This window comes from Bos javanicus, chromosome 14 (assembly GCF_032452875.1).
Source record: "Bos javanicus breed banteng chromosome 14, ARS-OSU_banteng_1.0, whole genome shotgun sequence".
Lineage (NCBI taxonomy): Eukaryota > Metazoa > Chordata > Mammalia > Artiodactyla > Bovidae > Bos > Bos javanicus.
The window spans coordinates 15,542,533-15,555,280 of record NC_083881.1 but is presented as its reverse complement, the minus strand read 5'-3'; the positions used below and the strand labels follow the sequence as shown (position 1 = coordinate 15,555,280).

General features: G+C 49.0%; 1 protein-coding gene across 11 annotated transcripts in view; it reads right to left on the bottom strand.

Moving 5' to 3' along the window:
* MTSS1 (MTSS I-BAR domain containing 1) overlaps positions 1–10,743 on the bottom strand; it is a 160,849-nt gene extending 150,106 nt beyond the window's left edge. For 10 of the 11 annotated variants that reach the window (XM_061438641.1, XM_061438636.1, XM_061438645.1 and 7 more), the window contains exon 1: positions 10,093–10,705. In XM_061438641.1, the coding sequence (XP_061294625.1) occupies positions 10,093–10,164 (72 nt within the window). In that variant the 5' untranslated portion in view covers positions 10,165–10,705. Of the gene's footprint in view, positions 1–10,092 lie in introns of all 11 variants that reach the window. The other variant, XM_061438646.1, reaches the window with a different exon arrangement.
* Positions 10,744–12,748: the final 2,005 nt, after the last annotated feature.

Below are 12,748 nucleotides of genomic sequence, written 5' to 3'. Positions count from 1 at the left end.
GAGATGGGAAAGGCTACCCACTCTAGTATTCTGGCCTAGAGAATTCCATGGACAGTCCATGAGGTCGCAAAGAGTCGGACACAACTGAGCGACTTTCACTTTCAGACATAAGACCATTTTATCTATTCATGCTAAACCCTTTGCATATACTTTCTCTTTTAATCCTCCACAACTTTAATAGGAGACTATTACTCCACCCATTTTACAGGTAAGAAAATCAAGGCTCAGGGAACAAGAGTGACGTGCCCAGAGTAATAGAGCTAGGAAGTAGCAACCTAGCTCCAAGGGCAACCACTTAAGGCAGCATGCAATGAGTACAGGTAGAATCAACATGCATGTGGAAAAATGCCCAAGAGTGCCTGATGTGATAGAAAGAGGAAGATGGAGAAATGAGCGACCTTTCTGGTGAGGCCTTAAAGGATGAGAAAGATCTCAGTAATGCAAAACATGGCAGAGAAGGTCCTCCAAGTGGGACAACAGCAAGAACGAAGAGCATGGGAAGTGTTCAAAGAAGCCAGGGGATCCAGGTTGGGGGACACTGGGCACAGAGCAGGCCACTCCACTACAGTCAATCACAGGGAGGCCCGAAGGCCTGGCTAAGACAGGTGGGCCACAGACAGTTAGTAGGCAGATAGTGAAAGTTGCTCAGTCGTGTCCGACTCTTTGCCACCCCATGGACGATACAGTCCATGGAATTTTCCAGGCCAGAATACTGGAGTGGGGAGCTGTTCCCTTCTCCAGGGGATCTTCCCAATCCAGGGATCGAACCCAGGGCTCCCTCATTACAGACAGATTCTTTACCAGCTGAGGCACCAGGGAAGCCCAAGAATACTGGAGTGGGTAGCCTACCCCTTCTCCAGCAGATCTTCCCAACCCAGGAATCGAACTGGGGTCTCCTGCATTACAGGCAGATTCGTTTCCAGCTGAGCTACCAGGGAACCCCCAGTAGGCAGGTAGGAAGAACCCAAACATGGCCAAGTCTTGGGAAGGGACAGAAGCCAGTACAAAGCTGTTGGTAAAATGGAGACTAGAGGCAAATGAGACTGCATCTCCTGGTGCTCACTCCAGAAAAAGAAGCCGCAACTCAAACAAGGTGGACAGGAAAAGACGGCCGGTACCAAGCACCCGTCTCTCCTCACACTGGTGTAAACATCTCTAAAAGGCTTTTTTTTTTTTTAAGCATTAAAGGCCCTGAGGACCTCAGCCAGGCACCCAGGCCTTCCCTACCTTTATCTACAGAGGATTTGCAAACAGAGAAATGCCAATAGGCCCTGCTGAGCCAGATGAGGTTATAATGAACTCAGGAGTGATTTATATACTTAGTAAGAAGAAGAAGAAGAAGAAGAAAAAACTCAACTTCTCCATTTCCTGCAACTTCATTTGCAAGTTCTAAATACAGCTCAGTAAAGGGTGGGGTCTTGTTTGCCCTAAGAAGTGGTGGAGATAATTATTGATTTCAAAACTACAGAACACTTCATTCCCAAATCTGCAAGACAGAATATAACCGCAGCGAACATCTTAGTCAGGCATGGTGCAAAGCCCTTTAACAAATACAATCTCATTTCAGAATCCCCCCAACAACATTGTAAAGATGGGCACTTTATGAGACCCATTTCACAGAAGAGGAAAATGAGGCTCAGAGAGATGAAGAAATTGGCCCACAGGATTTAAAACCAAATCTCTCTGCCATTTCCTTCTCCCCCTTGGAGAAGGAAATGGCGACCTACTCCAGTATTCTAGCCTGGAGAATCCCATGGACTGTAGACTGCCAGGCTCCTCTGTCCATGGGGTCGCAAGAGTTGGACATGACTTAGCGACTAAACCACCACTCTGCCTCCAAGCTCAGCAGTAGCTCCAGAATTTCCATGGAAGGGGTTTGGGGGCAATGGTGTGGCCGGAATGAATAAATAGGATGTGGGCAGGGAGCTGTGCTGCTGAGAAAGCACTGTTTTCACTTGGATGCCATGTTATAGATCCGCGCTGTCCAATACGGTAGCCACTAGCCACACAAGACTATTGAAACAAATTGCAAGTAAATAAAATTTAAAAATCAGTTTCTCGGTTGCACAAGCCACACTTCAAGTGCTCAAGAGTCACACGAGGCTAGTGCTTAGTGTATCTGACAAATTCCATGATAGTATAAAATCGTACTGGACAGGGCTATTACGGATCAACTAAAAACATCCAAGGATTCTAAAGATGCTTTTTGTCTGTTGCTATTTTTTTTAATTTATTCACTTTAATGTTTCACTATAAATTTATTTTTATTAATTGTAGTAAATACACAACATTGCCCATCCTGAAGCCCGGTAGTGTTAAGCAGATTCTCATTGCTGTGTCACCATGGAAAGACACTTTTACTCAGGCAAGGTTGAGAAAACATGTCAAGGGTGCTCAGACTGTGTATAGCTGGGGGTACTTTTAAAAATCCTAAAGCCCAGGGTGTACCCCAGAGGCACTGAATCAGACCCTCTGTGGAATAGGGTCCCAGGTATCAGTGTCTTGTTGCTCCCAAGAAATCCAATGCATTCATCGCTGTAACCATGTCTGTTCTACCAAAAGGGGCGCAGAACCGCCTCTTCCTCCTCTGGCCAGACCCACCCCTCCGGCTCCCTGAAGACCCCTGCCTGGGGGAGGTGTCGGGGAAGCGAGGCCCAGGCAAAACCCACTGTCCACCTCTAGGACTTGGGAGGCGGCTGCTGCTGACCCAGCTAATACTTTCACTGCTGTCCAAATTCTTCAAGGGAAAGAAAGCAAATAAAAAGACACAGAGCTCAAAAGCCACTCCATTGATTTTATTTTTCTTCCACCCACTTAAACTAGACAGGAAAAGAAAAACACTTAGACACTATGATGGAGGTCATATTGCCAAGAAATCGGCACAGAAGGGAGGTTTTCTTGGTGAATTCCATCAACTTGCCCCAAACACAGTCTTGCCATGGCTCGACTGACTCAACCCAACTGGAGGGTGACAAGGAAATAATTCAATACAGAAAGTCCTTTTACAAGAGAGTTCCAGGGCTGGACACAAAGTGAATTCAAGGCAAGGTGTTCTCATTGAGGAGTTACTGAACTTTGGGTGAATTTACTTAATTCATGTAATTGAGGGTACTGACAAGCATAGTCACCCAACCTCAGGGCCCAATGGGCTCCACGGACATATAAAGGCGGCCCTCTGGTCAGTCATGGAGAAGACCATAGGGGCTTTGTATGGGGACAAGGACAGAAGCCAAGGTTGGGGGTGACTTTCCCTTCTAGGAAGCCAGGAGGAGGGGAGGAGAGAGAAAGATAGGCTGTAAGTGGTAAGTAGGAGGAGCAGGGAAGCCACAACATGTTGATATATTATAAATTAAACCATTTCCACAAAAGTGACAGCCAGATGGGAGCCTCCCACCCCCATCTCCACTCCCCCTGCCCCGAGTCCTCCCAGAGTCTCAGCTCAGGTTCACACCCCCAGGCTGGCTCTGGGCTGCAAGAGCTGCGATGTGACCCCGATTCCTTGCTAGGTTCTCCTGCGGGACTCAGGCAAGTGAAATGCTGCCTTCTAAAAACTCATGCACAGCCCCCTCTCTACCTTAGTCATGCTCTAAAGAGCTCCAGCTGCTGCTAAGTCGCTTCAGTCGTGTCTGACTCTGTGCGACCCCATAGACGGCAGCCCACCAGGCTCCCCGTCCCTGAGATTCTCCAGGCAAGAACACTGGAGTGGGTCAAAGAGCTCCAGCTTTAGGGGTCAAACAGACCAAGGTCTGAATGCCAGTCTACCTCACCAGGGCGTTAAACAAATGATCAACTCAAAGCCTCAATTTTCTCAACTTTAAAGTGGGGGTGATGTGAGGACAACAGGAAATCCTGGCACATAATAGATTTTCATTGAGTCCCTTCCAGCCCCCTGTTCACTACATGCAATAAATACAGTTGCTGTTGTTTAGTGGCTAAGTCATGTCCGACTCTTTTGTGACCTCATGGACTGCAGCCCTGCCAGGCTCTTCTGACCATGGGATTTCCCAGACAAGAATACTGGAGTGGGTTGCCATTTCCTTCTCTACGGGATCTTCCCAACCCAGGGATCAAACCTGAGTCTCCGGATTGGCAGGAGGATTCTTTACCACTGAGCCACCAGGGGAGCCCAAATAAATACAGAGCACCTGTATGCCAGGTGGCACCCCAGAGCATCTTAAATTGGGAAGCAGCAAATGACACAGCCCCATGCCAAGGTCTTCCCTGGGCTAAGAGGTAGGAAACATTGATAATATTGGGGAGGGAGTTGGTTTTACTTTGGGGGGAGGGTTGTAACATGTATGTGTGTACGTGACACAGACTCAGATGAACCCTTCCACAGTCTCCAGCTCATTCAAGGAAAAACCTTGGCAGCCAAATACAATGCGCTTCCTCAGTGCTCATCCAATTAATTTATTCCATTTGTCTCTCCAGTTTGCTACTTAATAAGGACATATCAGCAGTGCGATCTGAAAATCTGAGTCAAATGTCTTCAGGCATCACGGTTCCCTTTCAGGGTCCCAAATGTGTCCTGTCTGCTGTCCTACGCAGCTGAACCTGCCCTGTAGCTTTTGTTTGGCTCAGGGAGAGGTATTTCTCTGTTTTTGCAAAGATGTGGGTTTTAGGGGAAAGTGTCCTGAAGGCAGTTCCGAGAAGTAATGGCAAACTCAAAATGATCTCATTTTCCCATACCCGACTGGAATATCTAAATGGTCTCACTATAGAAGGAATCTGGCCAGCTCTTGCCCATCCCTGGGAAAATGGAAAGGGCCTAGATGAAAATTACAGATAAAGAGCCTAATGAATCAATAGTTTCAACCTTTTCACCCTCCAAGCACTTTAAAGACCTCAAGTGAGCCGGCCAAATTGACACTGTTTTAGTTTTTCCTTTGTCTCTACCCCAAGAGGCAAAAAGAGTTCGAAGGCTAAAAGGTCAGCAGCAGAGTATGCATGGGACACACTTGTACTAAAAAATTGTTCACACTTGCTGAAAATACAGCATCAAGCTCAACACTTGTGACAACACCGATGCTTGATCAATACTGCAGGACTGTTAGTACACGTTAGTCTCATAAGAACAAAATGATGGGACTTTCCTGGCACTTCAGTGGTTAAGTCTCCACACTTCCACTTAAGGGACATGGGTTCGATCCCTGGTCAGGAATATCCCGAATACCACATGGCATGGCCATAAAATAAATAAAATTACTCTCTTAAAAAATATAAATAAAAATTGGAAAAAAGAAAGAACTAAGTGACAGCTGAACTGGGCAAAATTCAAAGTCAGCCTACCTTCCACGCAAACTGTGACTAGGAATGATCTTCTCTCAACTCTTACCAACTAGGATCTCAGAATACAAAGATTCATAGAATCAAACAAGTTCTAAACAATCTGCTTAAATATGATGTATAAGGGATTCTCCCCACAGAGACACTGAAACCAAGACAAAAAAAAAACTTCTTCTCAAACTGAGACAAGAAAAATTATACCTGAAAACCCTCGAAAATTGATCTACAGAGAGCAAACCCTGTATCTCTGAACAGGCACCATTCCCGGCAGTTCCCTGCTGCTGGTTTTATGACATCTTCACTTCTCTTCCTTCTCCCAGACGCCTATACTGAGGAAGCTGTAAAAGCCTGGGCAAACACAGCCATTTGCTAAGAGAAAAAGCGACGTGGGGCCCATCTGTACTTTACAAGGGCTTGGCTTGTCTGTCTGTGCACGTCACCATTTACAGAGCAGCCCACCTCCCTCAGAGCCCAGGCCACTGGCGGAGGCCTTGGCTGGACTTTCAGTATCTTTCCAGAGAAAAAAAATTTTTTTTCCTTCTTTTGAAAGAGTCAAAAGGAAGTCCGACAAGGGCTGACCAATGTCCTTCCCCAGGCTGGACTACCAGCCCCTCCTTCATGGCCACCATATTGAATTGAACTGGACAAGCAGCTCTCCAAGGGCAGCCTTGGCTCCTCACCGCCCAGCAAAAGGCCTTCCACACAGCAGGCCTTCAACAAACCCTGAGGAAGTGAACCTCTTGTCTGACAGCAACCCCAAAACAAAACAGTAAGGGGTGGGAGCAGAGAAAACCCTGAAATCATTATTCAGCCCTGGATTCACTGCTCACATTCTTGATCTTGTGATGAGTAAGGGAAAATATCATGATGTGTCTTCGAACCACAAAGATTTCCATGGAATTCAAGAAGTCCCTTTAGCAGGTCTAATTTTAGGTAGAATTTAGGAGGGGAGGATACTGGTGGCAAACAGAGGTGGGGGGCAGCGGAAAAAAACTGAACAAGGCCCCTATTCTGCTCGGCACAGGTGCTGGTAACAGGACACCCTTGCCTAAAGTGAGGCGTGGGGTGGGGAATTCAAGGTGGGGTTGGATATTCTTTCACCCCCAGTCACATTATATAACCCCAAACACACTTTCCAACCCAGTACAAAGTTCTCCCTGCATTCGGGCCCCACACAGCTCCTAACATGCTGACTCTTGAGCAACAAGGCAGAGGAAAATATGTGATTTTAGCCTCCAACTTCTTGTTTTTTTTAACTAAGTTAATTATTAAAAAAAAAGACAGGCATCAACAGGGTGAACTGACCTCAAGTTTGGCCAGGGTCTCCTGGTCTTAGAAGCTTTCCAAACATCACCGAATTCTACATGCCGGTTCAATTACTTAACTAAAAAGATTTTCAAATACAAATCTTAGGTCAGTATGTTGTACACCTGAAACCAATGTTATGTGTCACAGCTCAGTTTTAAGGAAAGTAATGGCACACATCTGCTGTTTGAAGCATTAGCTGTGTTTCTTGGGACTTGGAGAGAAATTCCAAAAAGATTTCAGGGTCATCTAATGTAGTCAACAGGGTTGAAACACCAGAAGTCAGTCATCTGGCCTTCCACAGTTGCTTCCAAGCTACAGTTCCCCTAGACGAACCGCGATGGGCCCGTGCCTCCAGCCACATGAATCCTTCCCTCTGGGACCAGCTCACATCAGACGACTTGATTTACGTGGAAAGGCAGCCAGTAAGCGATTTTGCACACCACCATTCATTGGTGACCACCACAGTAGAGTGGAAGAAAGGGAAAAAACACAAGGTTTCCTCTCATCAAGGAATCAATAAGTTATTTAACAGCTGCTGTGGGATCCCAGTGGAAGAAAATGAGGGTTTCTTCACTGCTCCAGCCCCCCTGAAAAGGATACAACACATACCCTGACAGCCCAGGACTTAGCCAGATGAAGGATCGTTAGAAGAAAGCAGAAAGAATCCTCCCCAGCTTTTCCATGTCTTGAGGTTCTTTGGTTTGGGAAGATGGATGGGGCTAAGCCTTGAAATTACTCCATTTTTTGTTGTTTTCTTTTTTTTTTCTCCAAAGAGGAAATTGACTCCCTTCCTGTGTTGCTGTACATTTTGGAGAATCAAATGCTACTTTAAAACAAAATTTTTTTTTCCTTACCCTTTCCTCACCCCACTTCAACATTACTTCTGAGAAAATAATCTAAAAATGTTCTCAAGATGGCATTCCAAATGAGCTTCCAAAACATACATGTGTCCTTCACAGCAAACAGAAAGGGGACCACAAGCGTCGTAAACTATCGTGGGAGTTCAAGAAAAAAGGAGGATAAGCAGGTCCTTAGAAAGACAGCTCACTTCAGATATTAAAAAGTGACTTTTATTGCTGACAACTTTGTGCATAAGCATCCCACACAACACTACATGCCCAAATTTTAAAATTCTCCTTTAAAATGTCACTGCCTACTAATCCACGAAGTCTTTTCCAAAGAAAACTCCAGGATAAACACTCTGCAACTTAGGCATAAACAATCATGGAAATTAGACACCCCCCCCTTTTTCCCTTATCTCTCTACTCCCCAAAAGTCTGAAATTCTGCAGATCTCAAGGCATGTTTTCATCTTCCACTCCACTTTGAAAACCTTTGACTGCCAAAACAAAATAAACCTTTAAAATAAATGTCTTCCCAACAGGATGTTAAACAAACCCGACTCAATTCAGAGAAAGAGCTCAGGAACCACAAACTATAGATCCAGCACTCAAAGGGTATTAAACAAGTCTTTATTTTTAACTGGAATCTTGTGGAAAGAGAAGCATACCACCTTAGCACCCACAAATTGGCCTCCCCAGCCAGAAAGCACTGCAGGGCAGCCAGGAGACACCAGGTGGGAAGCATGGGAGCCCGCCCTGAAGTGGGTTACTTTCTGAAGGGCTTGGGGTTCCAACCCATGAGAACTGAGCCTGGATTCTGGATTAATGAACAAAGAGGAGAAAAAAATCAGGTGTGAATGCACTGAGACTGCAGTGGGGACATGGGTTAGGTCACTGGGTCCACGTTATACAGAGGGACTAGAAACATCCATTTCTCTCCTCCAAAATGCACAAGCAGTTCTCCCAACCCATCTCAAAATCTTCCCCTGGTGATCATAATCCACGTGTGCCTCCAACCAAATCTTGTTTGATTACAAGGCCTGTAGATTTCACTTAAGAAATATCCCAGAGTCTACAGAGGGAACCAAGCTTTGTCTCAATTATTCAATGGGGGTTGGGGGCAAAGGAATGAAAGGGCTGTCTTTGAACAGGACATAATCCATCTAATTCCAAGGGGCTGGATTAGAGGCATTCCTGGGCAAGCCGGGTCGCTGAACAGAATGCTCCACGAATGTCAATTTCTGACAAAAGGCACAGGCTCTGCAGGAGGATTTCAAAATGGACCAGACCAGGACGCAGGCACCTTGGCAAAGTTCACCCTGGGTGAGGTGGCAGTTGGTGCTTAGAGGAGAAAACAGGCCATGACAGCTGAGCATTCCTTCCCAAAGTCCATCTCCCAGGCGGAACCCTCTCCAAACCTTACATTTCAACAGACAAAAGCACCTCCAGGCGCGCAGGCAGCGGCTGAAGAGGGGCTGTCCACACCCACTCGCTGCACAGCTTTCCAAACCTGCCCACTCGTTTTGGAAGCCGAGCTTTTAATTAAACACCACCTCCCCGGATCTGTTGAGGCAAACTGGGGCTGGGCTAGAGCCAAAGAGAAGCTCCCTAAATACACATGAAAAAAAAAAAAAAATTCCCCCCACCGCCCCCAATTCCCACCTCCAGCCAGCTCGCGCGGCTGGTTATATTTCCTTTAGATTAGTAACACAGGGCCCTGGTCTATCTCTATGCACAGAAAATCCACATTCAAGGATCAGGTTATCCCCAGTCCCACCCTTCGCAGGAAAAAGCCTGGGTGTTGTTCCCCGCCCCCATCATACACACTCACGCGCGCGGGGGCGGGCACGCGCGCACACGCGCGCACACACACACGCACACACAGTCTTCACAATCCTTCCAAGAGAAAACCTGGTGTCTGTGCGTGTTAGGCGGGTGGGGAATACAGCTGTTTAAGGTGCCCCAGTCTCGCCTTCGGGCTGGGAGCCTCAGTCTGGGGACGTGGGGTCCCCCGCAAGACTGCTCTGGGAACTTCTGCTCCACGCCCCAGGGGAGGGCCGAGGGGAGGCATGCAAACCCTTACCAGCTTTGGAAGAGCCTAATTAATACCTAATTTGCTCAGATAGCCCCCAGGTGGACCTGAAAGCCCACAAGGGAGAGGGATATCTCCCTCCCAGTCTCTCGGGCTGGGGGGCTCCTTCTCACAGCTGGGCAGAGCCCCTCCCCTCTCCCCACCACCGCGCCAGGCGCCCCCTCCAGTACCCCGGGGAATCAGGTGTCCGCCCAAGCATCCACCCCCTGCGGGTCGCAGACACTCAGACCAGCGACAGACAATGGAAAACTTGGAGCCAGGGCCCCGGGCCCCCAGGGAAATGGGATGATGCGGTCCCCTGGGACAATGAGCGGGAGCGGGCAGGGACCATCAGATACCGCTCCCCAACCCCCGCTCCCACCAAGAGAAGCCGCCCGCTCAGTGACCCAGCAGAACCCGGAGCGGCGCCCCGGGTGAGCAGGTGACACCCGGGCCGGAGCGCTCTCGCAGGTGGCCGGCGGCCACGGCGCAGGCAGGGGCCGGGCGGCTGGCCCGGGGCGGAGGCGAAGCCGCGCGGCGAGGTTAGAGCGCAGCGGCGGCCGCAGCCGCTCACCCAGCGTCCTACCTTCATGTCGCTAATGATGGTCTGGAAGAGGCCTCCGAGCGCGCTGCATTCCTTCTCAATCACAGCCTCCATTTTCCCGGCGCGGGCAGGGGCAGGACACACACTCGGAGCCGCCTGGACTGTGCGCGGGACCGGGGATCGCTCACGCCGGGAGGAATTTCACCCTCCGAGTGACCCAACTCCGACTCGCAGCCTCTTCTGCAAAGAGGACGAAATGCCCGATATCAACTGTTCTCTGCCCAAAATAATACTAAAAATTTTAAAAAGCCAAACCGCTCTGTAGGGCGCCTACAGGCAGCGCTCCGCTCCTGGCCTTAAAAATGCCCGGAGAAGACTGACAATCAGGCCACCACTGGTGCCCACGACAGAAACGGCAAAGCCCATCTCGAAGCAGAGAAAATCGCCCGCTGACCCGGGGCCAGCGCCATTTCAAAATGCAAGATTTTCTAATTTAACCGATGTTTCTGAAATGAAACAAAAAAATCGCCCAAGAGCAGAGCGGGTCTGCTCGCGGAGCCCTGATCTGTTGCTCGCAGCCGCGGCCGCCGCCTCCTTTTCTGTCCTGCGCGCCCAGCCCCGGCGCTCGCTACAGCTCGGCTCTTGGGGACGTTCGCAGGGGCGCACGCGCGCTCGCGGCCTTGCGTCCGCGCGGAGGCGCGGGGAGGGCGCGCGTACGGGGCCGCGGGGCCGCCGCACGAGGGCGGGGCTGGAAGCGCGTGCCCGGGAGGCGCGTGGGGCGCCGGCCGCAGAGAAGAGCCGGCAGGCGCGCGGGCGGTGCGCGGAAGATCCAAACCCCGCGGGAGCCTCCTCCGCTGAGCACCCGCCCCCCGCCTCCCCTGGGCCGCGGGTCGCAGAACCGAGAGGGAGTGTCAGCACGCGGCTGGTCGAGCGCCCACACCACAATGGCTGCGAGCGCCCGGCACAGAGGGTGCAGCCGTCGGCCTCAGGGACTTGCACGGTGGCACGATTAGCGCAGTACCTTGCAACTAGGGAGCGCTCGGTAGGGCGGGAAAACTGCCGCTACTGCTGTTGCTGCTGCAGGCTTCTAAGAGGCCCGTTCTCTGCTATCAGGACTGCAGAGCCAAGTCACGATTGCAAGCAGCCAAATACGTAATTAGGGAGAGTTCGGGGGCGTATCCTGCAGCGAGATGCCGAGTTCAATAAGTTGCAGGATTATGGGAAAGTGGATTGATTTTGCTATTGCAAAATAAATGGCACTGCGCTTCTGTGTCCTGCTCATCAGTTTATGGAGATTGCTGACTGCCCCTGACTTGGCGGTGGTTTTTCAGGCGCTCTGAGGACTTCCGGGTGGTGGTGTCACTGCAGAGAGCCCCGCTGGGAGTTTTAACCTGGAAATAGCACCAGTGGACTCAGGTTAATTTGGGAGCTGGTGGTTTGTTTTCCCAACTCCACCGCCTAATCACGCAAGCAGATCTGTCATTTAGATCAACACCAAATAGACAAGGAGGAGGGGAGTCAAATAAGTAGCTTTGCAAAGACCTGAAAACAAGCCCCCAGGCCTGGGCTGTTCCCTTGACCCTTGAAGCGCAAAGCAGGAGGAAAGGAAAATAGGTGGGAGAGGGTAACAAAAGAAACTGTGTGCAAAATGCTGTACAGGCTCCTAGCAGACTCAGAAATAGGAAAAGGTCTGGCTTTGAAAACTGCATAAACCAAAGCGACGCATGGAGCTGAATATCACAGCTGTAGAAGATAATTTTCCTCTGGGCCACCCTGCCCCATTCTTAGTTATCGTCTCCCTCTCCACCCCTGTTCCCCAAGTCATGAGTGTTACTGCTAGAATTAACTCATCTCTTGGGCAATCCCCTGGATCCTGTCCCCAGGGTCACTTGGACGCATAACTCTCATCTTCACCTTGCCAATAACCTTGACACATAGTTTGCTTTTGATCATTATCATTATTATGATTTCAATACTATCAGTATTATAACTATCAGAATCACTGCTTGTAGGGCCAGATTGCCTGGGTTCAAGCTCCGGGTGAAAACTGATTCATGGTATGAGCTTTGGCCGTACTAAATGGGTCTGTTTCTTCACCTGCAAATGGGGATACAGGGAGCATCAACTTCATAGGGCTGTTCTGAGTTTTTCCTGCACTATTATACATAAAGCATTTAGACCGGTTCCTGGCCTATAGTAAATAAGCACTCAATAAATCTCATCAACAGAAATAGATTCACTGCAGCACTGTTCACAATAGCCAAGATGTGGGAACAACCTAAATGTCCATGGCAGTTAAATGGATAAAGAAAATGTAGTCTATACACACAATGAGACATTAACCTTAAAAAGGAAGGAAATCCCAGGATTTCCCTGACTCTAAGCTGCCAATGCAGGGGGTGCAGATTCAATCCCTGGTCAGGGAAATAAGATCCCACATACCTCGAGGCCAAAAGATAAAAATAAATAAACCTTTTAAAAGAAGGAAATCCTGCATTATGGGACAACATGGATGAAACTGAGGACATTAGGCTAAGTGACAAGACACAGCTAAGTCAGAGGACAAATACTGCGTAATTCCACTCATATGAAGTGTGCAAACTTGTCAAGCTCATCAAATTGGAAAGATAAGAATGCTGGTCACCAGGAGCTGGGGAGTGGGGTCATGGGGAGTTTCTAATCAATGATCATGAAATCT